Source organism: Plectropomus leopardus, chromosome 20, assembly GCF_008729295.1.
Source record: "Plectropomus leopardus isolate mb chromosome 20, YSFRI_Pleo_2.0, whole genome shotgun sequence".
NCBI classification, from domain to species: Eukaryota; Metazoa; Chordata; class Actinopteri; order Perciformes; family Serranidae; genus Plectropomus; species Plectropomus leopardus.
Genome location: NC_056482.1, coordinates 28,075,907 through 28,097,112, shown reverse-complemented (window position 1 = coordinate 28,097,112; position 21,206 = coordinate 28,075,907). Strand labels below are relative to the sequence as shown.

The 21,206-nt window shown below is 38.1% G+C and overlaps 2 protein-coding genes across 2 annotated transcripts; both read right to left on the bottom strand.

The window, feature by feature from the left end:
• Nucleotides 1–981: 981 nt before the first annotated feature.
• Nucleotides 982–3,046, bottom strand: LOC121959497 (tripartite motif-containing protein 16-like). The gene has a single exon (XM_042508830.1). The coding sequence runs from the start codon at nucleotides 3,016–3,018 to the stop codon at nucleotides 1,324–1,326; it is 1,695 nt and encodes a 564-aa protein (XP_042364764.1). The 5' UTR covers nucleotides 3,019–3,046; the 3' UTR covers nucleotides 982–1,323.
• A 2,007-nt stretch (nucleotides 3,047–5,053) lies between these two features.
• On the bottom strand, nucleotides 5,054–20,770 carry atp8b1 (ATPase phospholipid transporting 8B1). The gene is made up of 21 exons (XM_042509756.1): nucleotides 20,578–20,770; nucleotides 20,306–20,394; nucleotides 19,396–19,586; nucleotides 19,180–19,264; nucleotides 17,399–17,522; nucleotides 15,804–15,847; nucleotides 15,495–15,651; nucleotides 15,148–15,336; nucleotides 14,235–14,347; nucleotides 13,890–14,054; nucleotides 13,472–13,583; nucleotides 12,733–12,808; nucleotides 12,184–12,316; nucleotides 11,915–12,043; nucleotides 11,179–11,335; nucleotides 10,864–11,087; nucleotides 9,829–9,912; nucleotides 8,693–8,938; nucleotides 8,072–8,210; nucleotides 7,524–7,654; nucleotides 5,054–6,675 (listed from the first exon to the last, which is right to left on the bottom strand). Exons 1-21 carry the CDS (start codon nucleotides 20,768–20,770, stop codon nucleotides 6,442–6,444), a joined length of 3,015 nt encoding a protein of 1,004 aa, XP_042365690.1. The 3' UTR covers nucleotides 5,054–6,441.
• Between the last annotated feature and the right edge of the window lie 436 nt (nucleotides 20,771–21,206).

Below are 21,206 nucleotides of genomic sequence, written 5' to 3'. Positions count from 1 at the left end.
TTAGGGGAAATGTGAGTAAAAGTGAAAGTTGACATAAATAGAAAACAAAAGAGAATTATAATATATATTACATACAACAACGAGAATATCTACATCTTTGTCTTTTTTTAATTCTTGAAGTATTCCTTTCTAAAGTATATATTTATACACAGTTTTTCATCTTTGTTTATTTTTTATTATACTTGGTGTCTTCTTACTAAGAGTTGCCTTCACAATAGTCTTCAGCGCAAATATAAATCTGACTGCACAAACATTTTTTTGTTCTCTTTTTTTTACCCAGCAGCTTTGATTTTCTTAAATGATCTCTGAAGAAATACTTTAGTCATTCTGTAAGAAAAAAATCGACTTTATTCATAAATTTTGTTCACATACAATCAGTAAATACAGATATATGAGTGATCCAGTCTTTTATCTACACATTCACTTCATCCACAAAATCATTCTGTTAAACCAGCATGTCGTCACTGTGGGGAGAAAAAATCAACCAGCGATGATAATGATGATAATGATAACGAAATTTCATACATTTTTGTAAATATGTGAATTACAGTTGTAGCTAACAATGTTTGCATTATCCAGACGATAAAAACTTCAATTATACAAAAAGAATGATTATGTATGTCTATAATTGCACTTATTCTTATATAATGTTCCAAAACACTGAACAATCTATGTAATAATACATTCCAATTATCATCTGAAAATACAAAAAACAAAGATGCAGAAAAACAAAAACATCTTGATACTTTATCATCTCAGTGTTGCTGTTAGTCAGTGACATATGCAGGATGTGATAACCAAAAAGTAATATTCTACATAGCATATACTGTAGTGGGAATAAATCTTTTTTCGTGTGTTTTTGTTTTTTTTCATCTTAAAGAAAATAGTGGCATCATTACAAAAACCTGACATTTAAAAGGTAAAAATTCTGAAAATTAATGTATATTTGTTATTTATGATTAGGAATGATGTTGGTTAACATATTAAGAAAAGAAAGTGCAGAATAATATGAATGTATAATATATTTTAAAACTTAATTTTGAAAAGCGTAATTCGAGCACAAAGCGATACAAGTGTGATTAATATTATAGTAGGCCCTAAGGATTAAACACGATTTCATTTAAGAGATTTTATGAAAAAGAAAGTAAAATTATACATTGTCTTCATTTGATATTTAATGTATAGCCATATAGGCTAATATAGATATCTGCACAAACTCAGTGTTCCCCCACAGACACTGAGACACACAGAGAGCTGAGGATGGGGAGTACATTTAGAAACGTAACCTCAATTCTCACCCTTTGCCTTGTTTAAGACGCCTCTCTACTTGATCTCACACAGATCAGCAGAGCCATCAACACAATAAAGTCCAACTCCAGCATAGAGCGGCTGAGTGAATGTGGTCTGGACTCTGTGCAGGAGCGTCATGGTCTCAGAGACGCTGTAGAAGGACAGAATACCTGCACTGTGATCCAGGTACACTCCCACTCTGGAGGACTGAGGGCCTGAGATGGGAGTTCTGATGTTATCATGTCTGAATTTATAGCGATGACTAAGACAATGCATTGCCCAAGACGTGGCATCGTTGCCAAATCCGCTTTCATATACAGGTCCTCTCATATACCTGTATGTGACTGCAACCGAAACTGAACGCCCTCTCCACTCCACCTCCCAGTAACATCGTCCAGTCAGACTCTCCCTGCTCAGGACCTGAAGTCTGTCGAAATCAGTGTGGGAACCTGGTTGAGCTAAAGGGTACAATCGTGATGGTGGGTTTAACAAAACCCTGAGGGTCTCTTTCACTGTTGTTTGCCTGTTCCCTTCAGATAATGACAGCCAATTTCCTGCTGTGTTTGGATCCAGTGTGATTTGACGTGAATACTGTAAGAATTCAGCTCTGGTCTTAGGCTGAGGTTGAAAGAGTAAAACATCCACTTCAATCTCTAAGATCTTGGTCCACACATCAATAAGGATGTTGTGCAGTTTATCTCTGGCCTTTAACACAGCTGTTGTCAAATCCTCAAAGTATCGTACAGGACGGATATTGATCTTGGATGAGTCTTTACGGACAGTGAGATTTGAAAGCTCTGGGTAGTTCTGCAGAAACTGGGTGTGGTCCTCTGTTTGTGAGAGCTGCTCCAGCTCAGCGTCTTTCCTCCTCAGATCAGTGATCTCCTGCTGCAGCTTCTCCTGAAGATCTTTGACTCGACTGGCTTCAGTTTCCTGCTGAGATCTGATCTGCTGCTTCACATCAGAGCTTCTTTTCTCAATGAGACGGATCAGATCAGTGAAGATCTTCTCACTGTCCTCCACAGCTTTATCAGCAGAGCGATTGATCGCCTCCACCTCCTGCTGAAGCACCTCCACATCTTTCTCTCTGCTCTGGATTCTCTGCTGGATCTTTTGTCGACTCGGCTCGAGCTCTTTCTGCTTCTCACTCCGTTCTGCTGCAGCTGAAACTGTGTCGTGGCCTTTATGTTCATCCATGGAGCAGAGAATACAGATACACTGCTGATCAGTGCGGCAGAAAATCTTTATCACCTCATTGTGACGAGTGCAGACGCTCTCCTGAAGCTTCTTGGAGGGGTCGACCAGCTTGTGTTTTTTAAAGGCAGCAGATTCATAGTGAGGCTGGAGGTGCTGCTCACAGTACGAGACCAGACACTGCACACAGGACTTGAGAGCTTTCAGCTTTTTCCCAGTGCAGAAATCACACCACACATCTCCAGGTCCAGCATAGTGGTCATCAGCTGGAGCAGTTTGGAGTCCAGTCTTCTTCAGTTCCTCCACTAAATCTGCCAAAACAGTGTTTTTCACCAGAGCAGGCCTCGGTATGAAGGTCTGTCTGCACTGAGGACAGCTGTGGACTTGCCTTTGATCCTCTTCATCCCAGTGGCTTTTAATACAGTTCATACAGTAGTTGTGTCCACAGGGAATAGTCACCGGATCCTTCAGTACATCTTGACAGATCGAACAGCAGACTTTCCGCTCATCCATCTGAATTCCTTGCTGCGCCATTTCGCACCGAAAAGACACTGAGTCAAGTACTTTCACTTCTCGGGAAAGAAGCTGCAAACTGATGCAAGTTCCTGAGTTCCCTTTCTTCATACAATGATTTGCATAAAATGGGAATGAGAGAGCACTTACGGTTCATTTTCTCAGTTATCTGCCAACTTGCAGATCTGTGGACAGCAGAGGAAACAGGAAACATGTTGACAGGACAAAGATGGCTGTAAGAGTGGGAAGAGAAAGGCTGTGACCTCAGGGCTGGCAGTCAATCCAATACTTAACAAAAGAGAAGTTTACTTTTAGTTTCTTTTACCATGCCACCAGGGTATTAACTCAGAGCCCAGCACTCTGAAAGACTTGTTTGTTTAAAATCAGCAGGGCATAGTTAACAAAAAAAAAAGTGAAAGTTGCAATACCTGCAAAAACTGCAGTAAAGTTCAGTACTCATTCGATTAAATGCTGCATTTACTTCAATTAATCAAAAATGCCTTTTTCTCATTTTTGAAGTATCCCTATATGAAGTTATATATATATATTTACACATATACAATACACCTTTTTTCATCATTGTTTATTTTTTATTCGACTGGGTGGGACTTAGTGAGATTGGCTTTCCAACAGTTTCCAGTGGACTGTTGTTGGTGTTGTGTTATTCACAGGTGACCTATAGTTTTATGAATTTAATATTCATTTTAAGTGATGCCATAAACTTATAAAGTTAATGTTACTGCAGGATGAACTGCTGCTGTTTCTCTCTTTTAGGTGTATTTCTTTGTTTTATAGCATTGTTAGCTCTTTATTTTTTTCAAAGACAACAGCGCAAATATAAAACTGAGTGCACAAACCTTTATACACATACAAATGAAGAATTATACAATGTTTCACGAGAAAAACTGTACAATGATACATCCTGCGTGAAAGTGAAAGTATTAACATGTCACTACTATAGATAGCTGCACCAACTAAATGTCCCAGCCCTAAAACTACTAAACTAAAACGTTATTCTCACCCTTTGCCTTGTTTAAGACGCCTCTCTACTTGAGCTCACACAGTTCAGCGGCGCAGATACCATGATAAAACCCAAGTCCAGCATCGAGCGGCTGAGTGAATGTGGTCTGGACTCTGTGGAGGAGCGTCATGGTCTTGGAGACACTGCAGAGCGATTGATCGCCTCCATCTCCTGCTGAAGCACCTCCACTTCCTCCTCTTACCTGTAGTGCTTTTATCAGATTGTTTTGGTGTGAGTTGCACAGTATTAAGAGTTTTGATAAAGTTTTACTGTTGTTAACATGAACCCTACTGATTTTAATTTATCAATACTTTTCCCCTTTTTTTTAGATTCTGTGGGAACCGGAGGTATACTAGTAGTACCAGTAGTTGGAACTGAATTAAGTACACAGTACATTGTACTAATATTTAGCGTTTTCTGTTTGTACATTTAATTGCAGCTGTGAACTTGTTGCTCTTGTAATAAAATGTATTAATTCATTTAGCAGCAATATCTATTTATTTAATATCCCTGTTACTCTGGACAATCCATAGAGGACAATTAACAATTTTCATCGGAAATACTTTCGAATGAAGTAGATCTGTATAAAAATGTGCAATTTGGTTGAAATGCTGGCATTTTTTTAACCCTTTTAAAACATGGAGCTACATCACTTTTTTTAAAGATGCTTTCAGATGCATTTCACAAATATTTTACCCCTAATAAATGTTTCAGTAATTGAAGAAACTAGTAAGTTTATTTTGTTTTATTTATTTTTTAATTTTTAAAGAATTTTTTCCACATCGTTTCCTAATATTGTATTCATTTTCAGGTAATTTTCTTCTACTTTTAACTAATTTCTTGCAAATTTTTGGGTCATTTCTTTTTTCTTTTTTTGCTCACTGTCTTAATCATGTTTTTCAAAGAAACCGAGCCAATTTGCTAAGGTGTCAAAAGGCAAATTTTTCCCTGACTTAATCATACAAATTTTAAAAAAAAAACACCATTTGTACAAAAACCAAGAAGCACGAGTCACCATAATAAAATAAGCACTCGTTTCAGATTGCTAAATGTGCCCTTGGCTTTTATTAACAACCACATGATAAAATACCGTCATACAACAGAGACCAAACTGTTGCTGGGAGAGTCAACCGCAGTCCTCGTCTCCATTCATTCAGTAATAAAAAGACATCATCTGCATACAGTAACACTAGAGTGAAGGGGACAGTAACAGTCAGAGCAGGGATGTGTTAGTTTTGGCTTAGCACTGTTTTAGTGGATATCCTAAATCTAACTGTAAGAGACAAAAATCTTTGGGTTTGCTGTAAACAACCAGTGATGCACACAGAAATACAGAAAAATATGTTTTTCAAGATTTAAGTAATGTGTGATTTAGTGTTCAAGAAAAAATAGAAAAGACAAAGTGAAGGTTCAAACTTTGTAGGCTCCTTAGAGCGTTTAAAGCACTTTAGGTAAATAAGAAAGAACAAAAGATGATGTACATAGAACAAATAATCAAAGGATTCAGGTTTGAAAGAGGCATTTAAAAAGGTTTTAAGGCTGAAACAAAGTCCCCCCCTCAAATTAGAGACTAAAACGTCTGTGAGGACACTTTGGACATTTGGTGCAACAGAGGACAGAAGACTACTATTTACAACTTATTTTTAAATTAAGACACACTTTATAACATCTGACCACCTTGCATAGCTTGGCATAATAACATCCCACCATTATATATAATAAAACATTAAAAGGGGATACCTTGACATGTTTAGCTTTAGCCCATTGTTTTTAATGCTGAGGAAAATCTTTGGATCTCAGCGGACAGAAATAAAACTGATTTCATGTAGATAACGGACAAATCGACTGGAATTTATATTTTTGAATTTTTTGATAAAACACAAAGTGCTCCGCAGACACCGGGCTAAAACTGTGAATGTCAAAAAAAGTATCATTAAATAACGTTACAACTCCAAATCCAGCCACAGAAGTGGTGAGCAGGGAGAAACTGACTAAAAAATAAGGCTTTTATTTTAAAAATCCTGAGTTAAACAACATTGTCAGTCAGGCAATGACTGCATGACCTCAAACCCCGGTGACGGCGGTCGGTTCTTCGGTGAGCTTTTGTTTTGTTTCTTTTTTTTTTTTTAAGAGTCTGTGCATAGAGGAGGAACTGGAGGCAGTGGAGTCACAGACCGGAGCAAACGCCTGCCATTTCATCTCTATAAGTTGAGCCACTTTCGGAGCGCTTATTTCTTTCATCTCCCTCTATGGGGCTTGAAAACCTTGGAAGAGGAGTCATTTCTGTGCAGAGTTTCCAACGTTGACCATTTCAGCAGCGACTCCACAGTTAAAACAAAGATAAACCAAGCGCTCCTCTGACTTTTCCAAATATTTACAACCCCGCTGGCTAAAGTTTTGCTCCATCTTCTGCTCTGCCCCCTTCAGATGTTTTCGGCCTCTCTCTGGGGAGCCTCCCTGATGCTGTCCTGGGGTCCGCCACGGCCCGTCGGGCGCCGCCGTATGCTCCGCCCAGACGAGATGAGGTCAGCGTAGCCACGGGAGTGAGAGAAGGCATAGGCGGAGCGGCGGGAGCGCCGGCCACGCTGGAAGGCTGATGGTTTTTTCTTCTCCTCCTCTGCCAGCTCCATCTCGTACTTCTTTCTGTTTCTCTGGATCTGAGGAGTGACGGTAAATAAGTAAGTAAAATTACAGAATCACTGCTGTGTTTCAGCTAATAAGCGTGAATACTGAGACCAGCATTCACACAACTGTTACTCAAATCTTTATTCTAATATCATTTTTTTAAGTGACTACGATCTCTGCGTACTTTCAGCTACAGAAACCATTCAAATGTCAAAACGTTTTGCTCTTGACGGCTATTTATGCTTATATTTAACTTTATTGTGCTGTTTTAATTACAAAGAATTCTTTATTCACCATTTTCACTTAATAAATTTAAACTTATACCTTTCACAGTACTATAGTTTACTTTTCAGGTACTGTACTGTACTGTAGTTCTGCAACTCTACAAGCTTTACAATTCAGTTTAAGGTTTTCAGCAGTACAGTGCTTTGTATTTGCAGTTTAAAATTCCTGTAATTTTCAGCAATGCTTTGCAATTTCAGCTGTCAGCATTCACACACATTTTCTTAGCGAAATGCATTTACAGTCACATTTTATGACCATTTAATTTAAGTTTTTTCCTTAAGTAGCAGAAATTGGCCTCCATGAAATTATTATTTTGCACAAAATCTTCTTGTTGTATTATCGCCTTTCAGCCACAACATTAAAACCAGTGGGTGAATAAGTGACTAACACTGAACATCATGTTACAATGCAATTTTCTGCAGGGAAACCCTGAATACCGGCATTCTCCATGCATTCATTTTTGTTTGTAAAAATATGGTATGTACAATCACTAAAAGCCGCATCTACATGTTTTTCTGATTACGTTTCCTGATATTGGTGATAATTCAAACAAGCCCAGCAGCAGGTCGGTAGCCTCGACTCCCAGAAGTCTCACCTTGTCTCCCACAGAGGGCCAGATGTTTTTATAGAGGAACTGGATGCAGATGACGGGCAGCAGGCTGATGCCCACAGTCAGGATGATGGTTAACCACAGGTAGGGCTGACGCAGCGCGTTTGACGCTGCACCTGCAAACAGAAAAAAATTCTGAGTTTCACGTGACTTTAAATGGTCCAGTCGACCGTCTACGAAAACATTTTAAAACTTGAATGGAAATAAAGATTGAGTCAGATAGATCATCAGTTCAAAAAGTCCCTTTGAAAACCCTGCGCAAACTGGCCTGAATTTTTTCAAAAACAATGAGAAGTGAAAGAAGAAAAAACCCCAAAATTAGCAAGAAATTATTGAAAAGTACAAGAAAATTACCCTAAAATTTGATTAATTTTTTTAAGGGAAAAAAAGGTTCAAAAACAAGGAAAAGTGTTTTAAAAAATCCTAATAATTTGTTACATAATTCAAAATATGTAATTAAGTATATAATTCTAGTTTTTCCCTGTTTTTTTTTCTTAACTGCGTCCCACTGCGGTGAAAGGTTGGTGACTGACCGGTGAAGGTGAATATTGAGGGGAAGATGACGTGGATCCCGGCGCTGTGGATGTCGAACATGATGCCGAAGTAGATGGCTATGCTGCCCAGAACCGCGAAGCAGTTAACGAAGGTCCAGTAGGAGGTATCCAGAGAGATCTGACGGACAAAAAGTGACAACAGTTAGCAAATAAAATTCATTGCATTCGCATTTTATACGCTTTCTAAATCCAGATCCTCCTTTGTATTTCTCTTGGTGGAGCTCAAAGGTTGGAAATAATCTAATATTCCACAATGAGAGCTTCACATGTTTTCTGTATTTCAGTGCTTCAAATAATCATAAAGAACATATTTTGGATATCACTTTTGTATTTAGTCATTTAAAGAAAATAGATTTCCATATAAAAACAAGGAAAAAGACCAGGGATTTGCGATAATATCGGCATGTCATCGGTATCAGCCGATTTAACCCTTTGAAACCTGAGCAAATTGGCTTGATTTGTTTAAAAAAAAACATGAGAAGAAGGTAATGAGCAATTTATGAAAAAAAATTAGCAAGAAATTAGAAAATTACCTGAAAATCAAACAAACAAAAAAAAGGAAACCAAATCTTACAGCTTCTTGCTAGAGTCGCGACTAACCTGCAGGTTGACGGTAAAAATGAGCGACGAGGCGGTGACCACGGCCAAAGACTGGTAGTCGGAGGGGGCCTCTCCATCTTGCCCCATGGTCTGCAGGAAGGCTCCGTACGGGATGAAGAAGGTGATGAGGGAGACGAAGATGCCGTGAAACAAGCTGATGAAGAAGTTCTTGTAGTTGAATAATGTACCTTGTTGGCCGGGCAGGTAGAGTTTAGGGAATTTCAAGCTCAGTTTGTCGTTAACGTCCTGCAGCGGGAGGAGGGGGAGGAAACAGTTAAATAGTTATAGTTAATTATTTTTTAACCTGGACCCTATTTTCCCAGAGTTTTTATGTCTCAGTGACAAATAGAGACAACTATTATGACTGAAATTGGTACAGTTTTGACTTTACATCAAGTAAAACGGTTTGTTTTTGTCACTGACAGGATCTAAGTTTCTGACAACATTATGAAAAGAATTTCTACAGACATATTTGTTAAAAAGTAAGATTTGTTTTGTTTAAGTAGAAACAGCATCAAACTCACCAGTCCCCATTTAAAACACAGTAATTTTAGTGTGTACAGAGGCAGCATATTTTCACATCTAAGTGGGTCAGTTAAAGGTTTATTTTGACCTAAAACGGGGTTCTTGACTGTTTGAACAGTGGAAAGACAAACCAATAAAGTTTGTGATTTTATATGTATATCATGTTGAAAAAATCACTGTTTATTTGAACGGAGTTTGGTGGGTTTGAAGATGACGATTTCAAGTGTTTCCTGGAAAAGAAAAAGGACCTCACTGTTTAATAAAAAGGTTTTTCACTGTAGGATCATTTCAATAATGCTGTCAGACACTTAGAATAAGACACAAAAATATAAAGAAAATAGAGTCCCAGTAACCGAACTTCAACTGTCACAGAGATCTGGATTCATTTTGTTTTTCTGTAACACATCAAACTGCATCTCAGCTAATATCTTATACATTAGCGTGAACACTGTTAACTGGACTGATTACTTTGCCATGAATTTACAGAGCAACGACACTGGAATGATGATATTTTGGACAAAGATTAATGCAAAAAAATGTAAATGTGTAAAATGAATAATGCACCTGTACAATGTGACGCTCTTTGTGTGTAAAATAAAGCCCGTTTTTACCTGGTCAAGAAGTCCAACCAGCAGAACCGGTAAGCTGCTGTAACACAGATTGTAGAGAGTGATGAACCAGTTTTCATAGGTGACCTGCAGACAGAGAAACATTGTTTTAGTCCACCTGTTGGTGCCTGAAATCTTATAATCACCTGTGCATGTCAATAATTTTGTCATAGCTTTAATGTAAATGTAACATGCAGTGCTCACACTTCATTCTACTCTTTATTTGATATTTGATATTTGTATTGGTTATTCATTATACTTTGAAATATTGTTTAAAATATGAATAAAGGTATGTTTTTAGTTTTAGGTTTTGACAAAGAAAGTAAATTTTTGACTTTATCAGAATCTTTCCGTGATCTGGAGATACGGCTGAAAGCTCCAGATTAAAGCCAGTAAGTGGATCTTTAAATAGATTATTCAGTCAAGCTATTTTAGGATGCTGATGTCTTGATTGTCATGAAACTAGGTGAGAGTATGTTTTGTCCTCAAGAATGAATTCTTAACAGGTCGTTCGAGGAACTGCAGTTTTTGGCATCGGCTTTGTTTTTCAGCCCTGGAGGTTTCCGCTCAGTATCGGCGCAAAGTTGATGGGTCGATGCCTTTATTTGTTGTGCAAAAGCTTAAAAAATTAACCTCCTTCTGAAAAAAATGTGTTGCTTTTGCGGCGTGTGATATTGACAGTCTGGGCGGAAACACCGCTTTATTCCGAGGTAGTCCACACCAGGTTTGAAAAAGAGAGTGAATAAGTACGACATAACTGAAGAGAAGAAACCGCGAAAAAGACCTCTGTTCCTGCTGCTGTTTATTGTTTACCTGCTCTCTGTAACCTTGCGCACACACGCACGCGCACACACACACACAAAAGCTGACAGAGAGGCAGACTCTTCTGCTGCAGCGGTGTGTTCACAGGCAGTGGGAATGCAGTCTATAGCCTATTTTTAACAGGTTTACTTGTGTTTAAAAACCTGCATGCACACTAATTTTGGGGTATAGCGGGCTTTAGATCACATGACCTGAAACAGGACAGATGCTGCTGACCTGTGCGGAGTATCCACTGAAGAAGGAGTACCAGAAGTGAACCAGCGTGAAGGCGAAGTTCTTGAAGAAGAAGAAACGCAGGAACTTGCACATTCGGATGTAGGACCAGCGTCCGTGCACCAGCAGGAGGCGCTGCAGGTAACGGAACTGAGCGAAGGCGTAGTCGCTGGACATGACGGCCTGCATCCCCTCCTGACCGCTGATACCGACACCGATGTCCGCAGCTGGAGGGACAGAGGACGGGGACAGATTACAGAGTCAAGTCCATAAAATTATACAGTTTGACCTTCCACTTGGGGTCATTCGTGACCTTACTTTTGATCATGTTGACGTCGTTGGCTCCGTCTCCGATGGACAGCGTCACGGCTTTCTTGTACTTCTTCACCAGACTCACCACGTTAGCCTTCTGCTTCGGTGTGACGCGACAGCAGATGACGGCCTCGCACTCACACGCCATGTCCACAAAGTCAATCTGTGGAGACATCCCGCCATGTTGATTATCATGTAACCTGTCCAGTTTCCATTCAGTCATTTTCATAATAATAATTTTTTATACATATTATACATTTTATTTGTCGGCACTTTTCAAAGCACTCAAGGACACCTTACAAGACACAGTTAACCCTTTGAACATTGGGTAAATTTGCTTGTTTTTTTCCAAAAATGTGAAGAAAGCAATGAGCAACTTCAGAAATAGCTCTAAAAAAGTTAAAAGAAAATTACAAAAAAATCAGCGGAAAAACATGTTAAGAAAAAACAAACAATAAAATTAGCTGAATACACTGCTTAAAATTACATTAAAATAAATAACACTTTTTAAAAAAATTTACATTTAAGAAAATACAGTTTTCTTGACATTTTACCCTGATTTTGAAATGCAAAATTTGGGTTAATCTTTTCTCACCTGAGTAAGTTTAAAAGTTCTTAAATGCAGCACAAGAAAACTGATGTCGATACAAGTTTAAAAGGGTTAAAAATGAGCAGCATACATAATAAACAGTAATATATCAATTATTTAATCAGCTTAAATGTTCTATTTATTCAGCTGCACCTGTCTCATCTCCTTCTCCCAGTCGTTCATCGGCTGTCCGTCCTGAGGGCTGCTGGGAGGCGGTCGCTTTCCCAGACGACGCAGACGCAGGCGGCGGCGTTTCTTCTTCTTTTCGTACAGAATCTCGTTCTTAAAGAAAAGTAAAAACACGATGTATCAGTAGAATCCAGCAGAAAATTTAGTTTTTTCTTGTAGCTTCACTTCTACAAATAACTAAATAATAAAAATCAATCATTTTAATAGCAGTGTTGGTTTTGAAAGGAACTCACCAGCCATCCTCCGGTGATGATGAGAGCGTTTTTGCTGGTCCCGGAGAAGAAAGGCTCCGGCGCTTTCTTTTTGCCTCGACGGACAGTTTGAGGTTCGTTTCTCCTGTTGGCCTGACGGATGCTCAGCTTCTCACTGGAGACACAGAAAAAAAAATTGACAATATGATACGCATCACGCAACAAAACTTTTTTTCTCACCCAAAAAATAATACTTTTTTTCTTGCCCAATTTTTTTTTTTTCTTGGCCAAAAACTTTTTTTTTCTCACCCAAAACAATGCTTTTTTTCTCTGATCCCCATTTTTTTTTCTTGTGCAAGGAAAAAAAAAATTTCACAGATGAACAATAACCCTCCCCCATTTTTTTTCCTCACCCCCAATTTTTTTTTATCCTCACCAAAAAGAAAGAAAAAAAATCACCCTATTTCATACATGAACCAAAAATTTGGAAATGAACCACCAGAAATTTTTTTTACAAAATGACATTACTCAAGCGTGGAGATATTTTCCTAAATCTTTATTACTAAGACTGTGACGTTATGATCAACTCACTTGACGTCTTCTCCGTAGTGGATCTGCATGTCGTCGGTCAAAAGCGAGCAGGAATATCCAATGTTCTCTGCCGTTTCTGGGAGAAAGATAAAACACGAAGTTCAATTTTTAAAGTTTAATTTTAGCTGCTAAAGCAGCTGATTAAATGTTAAATCTGTAACTTTTCCAGTGCTCACTTTCTACGTACCAATTAAGGAAGAAGTAGCTTTGAAACTGAGTTCAAGTTTTCGTACCATCATTTAACAGCAACTTTATTGAATCCAATCGAATTTTATGTATTATTTTAAAAAGAAAATTGGAAAAACCCTTTTACACCTGGATCAACATCCTTTGACATTATTTAAAACTCAAAAACCTGAAAAAAATCATTTGATTTCTTTTGAAAACGTGTGAAAAAAGACAATAAGCAACTTGGCAATAAAAGGCCCGAAAATTGCAACAAAAAAAATTAGTTGACAAGAAAAATTAGCTAGGGAACTTTTTTATATCTTTAAAATGATGTTATGTTATTTTTTACTTTTTTATTGCTAAATTTAATTTTCTTGTAACTTTTTAAATTATTTCCTTGCTAAATTTTGGACCGTTTGCTGTTTTTCATTTCCTTCTTCCCATGTCTTTGAACGAAATCATGCCAATCTGCTTACATTTCAATAGTTTAACAATTGTTTTTTTAATTGAGACATTGGCTCTTACTGACTTATGATGATTACACAGTAACTAACTGTACGACTGATGGTACCTTTCTTATCTCCGGTCAGGACCCAGATCTTGATGTCGGCCTTGGCCAGTTTGGCGATGGTCTCTGGGACTCCGTCCTGCAGTTTGTCCTCGATGGCAGTCGCTCCAATCAGCTGGACAGACAGATAAACAGGTCAGATATGACTGAGGTAGTTTTACATTTTTATTTATTTTTTTAATTTTTATTAAAAAAAAAAAAAAACGCCTACACTTCCAGTAAAGGTTTAAGAGCTTCAAACAGTTTTTAGTTGGATTATTTAGCTGCTACTGATGGCTGTAACAAATCGTAGTTTTCTTATTTAATCTATTAGTTGTTTGGTTTGTAAAATATCAGAAAATGTAAATTCAACCTCAACTTTTGCTCATCATGAAAAGTTCGTCTTTGATTTCTTTGTCACGCTGAAGTGTTTTCCACTCACCATCAGGTTGCACTCGATCTGCTCGTACACGCGGTCGAGGGCAGCGTCTCTGTCCGCCGTGGCCACCTGGGCTTCTTTGTGCTGTCTGGACCAGGCTTCGAACTCTGCCACGCTGATGTCTTTGTAACACAGACACAGCGTCCGCAAGGTCGCGTTGGCAAAGATCTGCAGCACAAAACGCAGACAGTGAGTCCTTTCACAGAAACAAAAGCTACACACATGCATATGTCATAATTCATGCACGTCATTTTACAGACTGTAAGTCTGCTGTGCAAAGACAGACTGAAGGCGGCAGGAAATAAAACCTGTGCAAATAAAACCTGTGATAAAAGTGTGCAAACTCACATCCAGAGCCGTCTGGGTTGTTTCTTTGTGTCTGGAGTTCGGGGAAAGTCGCTCGTAGATGACGGTGTCGGCTCCTTTACAGTAGAGACGAATACGCCCGTCAGGAAACCTCACTGGAAGACAGAAGAGATGATATAACATAACAGGTCTCTGTTGGACTGAGTCAAAAAAGTAGAAAAAAGACAGTTTGTGTGGACAAAGAAGACACAGTGCAGCTCCCTGATGTGTTTTTAATATATTTTGGACAAAACAAAGTTCTGTGACGCACAGAATTATTGCTTTTATGTGATGATGTCTTTTCGTTTGTGTTTTACTTTTAGCTTTTAATTTATCTTTTACTCTTAATCCTGCTATTATTATCACCATTATTCAATCAATAAATCAAACTTTATGTGTATAGCACTTTTCATACAAGCAAAACAGTAACACAAAGTGTTTTATAAAATAAAACTAAAAGTAAACCTTTAAAAATCTTATCTTGGCACAGAAACATGGATATGATGCTATTAAAACACTACAAACATGGCAGCAGCATTGTTATTAAGTGTGCATGTCGATCAAAGTGAATATCGTAAAGTACATGATCACCGAAATATAATCTGTGAAAAGCTACGATGCTTTAAAGTTCCCATGAAAAATATATATGTTAAAGTCCAAGATGATAAATTAATAATTAATTAATACTTAAAATATGTTACTCATGTGAGCTAAAACTGTCTTTTTTTATTCATTTTTGAATATATTTTAATAAACAGCTTTTGCAAAACATTTTGCAGCCTGGGCTCTTTTGTGCAGCTGATCCCTTTTTTGTAGAAACAGCATGGAGTCAAGCGCCTCAGCAGGTTTTTAGCATATGACAGTACTTTCACTTGTGTATTTGTATGTGCAATAGTGTGTGTGTGTGCACTCGTACAGATGATCGACATGCGTTTGCGGTCGGAGTTAAAGTCGAGCAGCGCCAACATCTCGTAGGTCTTTTCCTGCCCCATCTCATTGATGGTGATGGTGTCCTGCGTGCGAGACAGAAACACGTAGCCGAAGTTCCTAGCGGCCGTCACAAGAGCGCCCTCATCCGGAGACGCCGCCTGGTACACCAGCTCACCTGGGCGAAAGACAAGAACCCCAAAACGAAAGATGTTTCAGTGACATTATCAAAATACTACTTAATGCAACTCAAAGGACAAGTTGTCTTTGGTTATTTTGGGGTTGACTGACGGGCGCTGCAGCCGTGGCGTTTGCATATTAGGATTTGAGCATTACCGTCTTTGTGCTCCACCATGACGGTGTGGCAGAGGGAGAGCAGTTTGAAGAAATCTGTAGCATCTTTATCTTTCTGGGATCGCACGCAGGCCACCAGGGAATGATCCATGAACTGGAACTTTTTGTCAGCCTGCCGGTTCCAGCTCCAGTCCACCGGCTAAACAGCAAAACATGAGAACGGATTAAAAGTAAACCACACACACACATACACACACCAAAAGTGCAATTTCTCACAAGTGCAATTATCCTCCATGTGCCATTGGTGCGTATACATATTTTTCTGAATTGTTGAGTGTGCACATATTTTACCCTTCCTCGGTCCAGCACCACTCCCTCAGCTGTGGTCGGTTCACCTGTGGGGAGGAGAGCGAACACTTGAAATGACAAAACTGCAGATAAAAAACACAAGGCACACATCGTATGTTAAAAAAAACAAAGAACACATACGCATGGATGGGTGGTGGTGTTTTTTTTTCTTTTGTTGTCTCCTGTTGGTTTACACATAGCCTTACATGCTTTGTCATACCTGCCCGAACCAACTGCAATTATCGCCCTGTTAGATTCTGCAGTTTTTTTCCTTTGTAAAGCACTTTGACCCACACAGTAATACAGCAAAGTCATTTGCACATTTCCAATCTGTATCTGATGTAGCTGTTACTCAACAGTCTTGTTTGCTCTGTTCTTATCGAAATTCAACTTTTCCTGCAGCAGTGACCAAGTTTCCCCACAGGGACCATTAAAGGCTCATTTTTCATCTTCCTGATAACACAATGCTGTCAAAAGGTTCATGCAGAGACAATAAAAAGCCTTTAGTTCCTGCAAAAACTGGTTCTGTATATTCAGGTACACTGTTGCCATTTTTGGTATCAATTAAACAGTTGCAATTGCAATAAAGGGCAGCAGGTGTTGCTCTCTCCTTTCTTTTATCTCTGCAGCTTCACACCGACGTCTTCCGACTTTCTTTCCATTTTTTCCACGCATTGTTTTTTTTCTTTTTAAAAGAAGGTTTACTGCTTAAGACAAGTTGGATTTAAACCCTTTTTTAGACTTTTTAATGACATATTATACAGTAGCCAATACTGAAGGAAAAAAAAAACATGCACGAACATTAATTATTTACGGTTAGGGTTTTTTTTTTTTTTTAATTTTAAATATCATTTGTAACTTAAAAACATGAATTTTTGGGAATGTTAATGCAAGGGGCATTCTGTACTTTTTTATGTATCCAGTTATCTTTTTCAATGCAATGTCAGGGAAAAAAAGAAATAAAAATCCCTCCTTCAATGTCTAAACATTTTTAAGACTAAGAATTAAGACATTTTAATGCCAATTAAGACCTTATTTTTAGATGAGAAATTCAGTGCCCTTTAAGACTTTTTTAAGGATGAAGGCATGTGAAACAAAAGAAATGAACAAATAATTAGCAAGAAATTAGTTAAAAGTGCAGGAAAATAATCTGAAATTTTGCAAAAAAAAAAGTCAAATTAAATCAAAATAAAATTTGAAAAAAATTAAAATAAAGTTTAAAAAATAAACAAACATGGAAATGACATAAGAAAAGTGCTAATAAATTAGAATAATTTTCTAATATAATTTTAAAAATGTAATTACGGTGACTATAAACATAGTTTTCCCTAAGCATTTTCTCATAGCTTTAAAAAAAATCTAAATCTAATTATTTGTTAAACATTTATTACCAAGTCGCCTTTTTTCAGATTTTTTCCAAAGAAATTGCACCAGTTTTTGCAGGATTAAAAGGGTTTAAATACTTGTGAACGGCATCTGAAAGCAACACAAGGAAAGTGATGCTATTCCAGATTTCAAAGGGTTAAACCACTGAAATGTTAATCTGTCATAGCAGAGTATTTATTTTTCAGTTTTGGTGAAATACGGCAGATCAGTACCGTAGCTGCGTCCAGCGATAGTGCACTTCTTGAACTGCATGATGTTCTGTGTGAGAGTTCCCGTCTTGTCGGAGAAGATGTACTCGATCTGACCGAGCTGCTCATTCAGGGTGGTGGTTCGAGCCTGCACAGGGGCGACAACTGAGTTAAAAAATGATGCACGGGCAAAAACATCACAGCTGGTACAAATCCTTCTTGTACTGGAGCTGCTGCAGTTCAGCTCTGTTTGGTTAAAAAGGGAGGAAACAAAGCCGAGTGTAGTTTGATCAAATAATTTCAACTCACGGTCCATTTACCAGCTTCAGGAGACACTATCAGCCTGTCAGATGTCATTACATAATCCTAATATTTGCTCATTTGATAAAGGGCTGAATAGAAAAACTCAATGTGTACTCAAATTTGGCCCTTGCACAATGTATTTAAGTTGATAAAGGTCTACACACTGAAACATTGTAAATAGGCATTTGTTAGTTCTTTTTCTTTCCCGGAAAAACTAATGCAACCTCTCTGGACCATAGACTGTGTATAAGGACGAATGCTGCACCCTCACTTAACTATGCTCTGCTTAAGAGAGGTTAAAATATCCGAGATACGGGTATTGCCATCTTGCCGGGGTGATGCCATTAAGAGCCGGACTCTGCACAGTAACGATATCTGTAGTGGGGGGAGTTCTTGCCAAAATACCTCTCCCCAATCGTGAAAAGCTGCATTGAATGGGAGCGCTCGGATTGGCTGTCACAGCTGTCAATCATGGCGGAAAATCACCCTTTTGTATACTTTAATAACTCTCTGAAACCAAACTGATGATAAAAACAATCATTTGTGTTACATTTAGAAAAAGTGGACGTTTGTGCCAAACCTGCAGAAGCTTTCTCAAAGTGTCCTTGAGATATTGCGTTCACAAAAATTAGACAAATGCAAGGTCACAGTGACCTTGACCTTTGAACACCAAAATCTAATCAGCTCATCGTAGAGTCCATGTGAACGTTTGTGCCAAATCTGAAGTAATTCCCTCAAGGCGTTCTTGAGATAGCACGTTCACGAGAATGAGACAGATGAGGTCACAGTGACCTTTGACCATATTTTCATCAGCTCATTGTTGAGTCCAATAACACTTTCCCAAAATTAGCTCGTAGCTTGGTTTTTCAAACACATGTAAACAAATACAGGCAATCGACTGCATTCCCACTGCCAGCGAACACACCGCTGCATCACATGAGTCTGACTCTCTGTCAGCTTGAGTGTGTGTGTGTGTGTGTGTGTGTGTGTGGGTTGTTTTGTGGGTGTGTCTGTGTGATGTCACAGACAGGCCAGAGAACGGGTGAACAGTAACCAGCAGCAGGAAAAATATTATTAATTATTTTTCAGTGGTTTCCTTCCATCTCTCTTACTTAATAGGGCTCCCTTTCAAACTTGATGCAGACTAACTTACATGTATATGTATATGTGTATGTATATGTATATGTATATGTATATGTATATGTATATGTCAGTGCAGCTTGGGAGGCAACGGATGGTAATTAGTGTCGATGTGTTTTTGCAACTCGCTGGTTAAGTAGCTGAAATTTGTGTTTTCAGCCGGATGTTGTATTCCCATCAATGCCGATGGGAGCTTAAGTGGATGTTTGTGTCAAATTTGAAGAAATTCCCTCGAGGCATTCTTGACATATAATGTTCACAAGAATGTGCCAGACAGACAATCCCAAAAACATCAAACCTCCAGCCTCGGCTATCGCCGGCACAGAGGCATAAAAATAATTATCAAAGCAGGAGTAACGTACCTTTGCCGGTGTGTCTTTCTCTGAGAAATACATCTGCAGGTCCCAGTTAATGAACTTACTCTGGCCCAGACGAATCACCTCCACACTGAAAGAAAAGCGCACAGACAGGAGATGAAACAATCATTTTGTGAGATATCGGCTCAAAGCAGCAAAAAATACATTTGAAAAATGGAATTACTCCAAGACTCAAATATGACTAATATATGTTTTACTTACCTGACGTATAGAGAAATGGGCACCATGGTGTTGAGGACGATGATGTATCCCCAGAAGCTGAGGAAGCCTCTGTAGGAGGCGCCCTGGTTTTTGCCGTCGTACAGATACCAGGCCTGAGAGCCGATCTCCTCGTACCAGAAGGTGTGACCGATGGCCAGACCCGCCGACACCAGGATCAGGAGCACGAAGATCTACAGGGAACAGAAACACATTGAGACACTACGAGACTACAAAAAAGGTGCCAATTATTATTCTTTTTTTTTTTTAAATGGAAGAAACTGGGGGTCTCATTAACCCTTTGAAACCTGGATTGACATCAATTTTCTAGTGCTGTGTTCAGACACCTTTCACAAGAATTTAAAACCTCCGAAAATTTGGGCAAATTGGTTTTATTCCTTTTAAAATCACAGGGAAAATAAGGCAATCGGCAACTTGGCATGAAATGTCCTGCAAACTGCAAAAAACTTGGATAAAGGTGACTAAAAAAATTACCTAAAAATTATCTTAAAAAGGAGACAGAGTAACAATCTACAAAAAAGGGGGAAAATATCAAGAAATATATATTTATAATTTTATGTTTAAAAAAAATCATTTTTATTTTTACTTTTATTTTGATTTCCAGTTTTTGTTCTTTTACTTCTCGTCTTTTTTTTTTAATTTCAGGTAATTTTCTTTTAACTTTTAATTATTTTCTTGCTATTTTTGGGTTATATCTTGATCATTGCCTTCTTTTCATGTTTTTGTTGTTTTTAAGAAATCAAGCCAAATTTTTTAGGTCACTGTAAACATCACTGTAAATAAAAAATACACCACAAAAAGAAAAAGTAGCATATACATCTAAATGATGAGAAGATGAATTTTTAAATAAATTATAGAAAATGGTGAGGAGTTTTATGTTTCTCAGACTTACTGTGTAAACCATGTAGTTCATCAGCTCGTCAATTTTGGTCCTCTTGAATCTCGTCTTGCCGCCGTTCCTCATGATTTTGGTGTCGGCTCCTATGACGACAAATCAAAATCGCCATTGCTATCTGTCATTATTAGTTATCGGTTATCGATAATATCCTAAACTATTTAAAATCACGGTCAAATTGTATTTGGTGACGAGAAATTCAAGTTGAATAGTGCTGACAATTATTTCCATTTTCTCAGCAAGGAACAAAGAAGACGTCGTTTATCTACCTGCGAAGATGACGAGGCCGTGACACACCTCGGTGTTTCTGATCTTGCAGCCTCGCAGCAGCATGTTGTCGAGGTCCAGAGGGTAAAGCTCCCTCTGCCACAGCATCGTCCCCACAAACTTATCCAGGCGGTTGTTCGGCTCCTCGCACTCGATCAGAGCTTCAAAAGAGATTAAAGGACACAAAGACGGCATCGGTCAAAATTTTAAACCTCTGATGCTTGAGCAAATTGTCTTTTTAAAAAAAATTTTTTTTAAAAAAAAACAGATGATAGCAACAAGCAACTTAACAAGAACATATGTATTTCAAATTAGTCATGAAAATGCTAAATCTTTTTTTTGTGTGACATGACTTTAAACATCTAATTCTGAGAATTGTAATTTTTTTCCCTTTTCCCATTTTCACCCCGTTTTTTTGATAATATCTTATCATCACCCTTTGTCACCTTTTACTAATTTTTTTGCAGTTTGTGCAAGGTTAAAATACGTGTGAGAGGCATCTGGACGCTAACTGATACGATTCAGATGTTAAAGGGTTAAAACAAATTAAATCAGAAATGTTCATCTCTGAGCAGCACAAATAAACTACTGCCTATAAAAAATACCTAAAACTGCATTTTTATATTTAAAA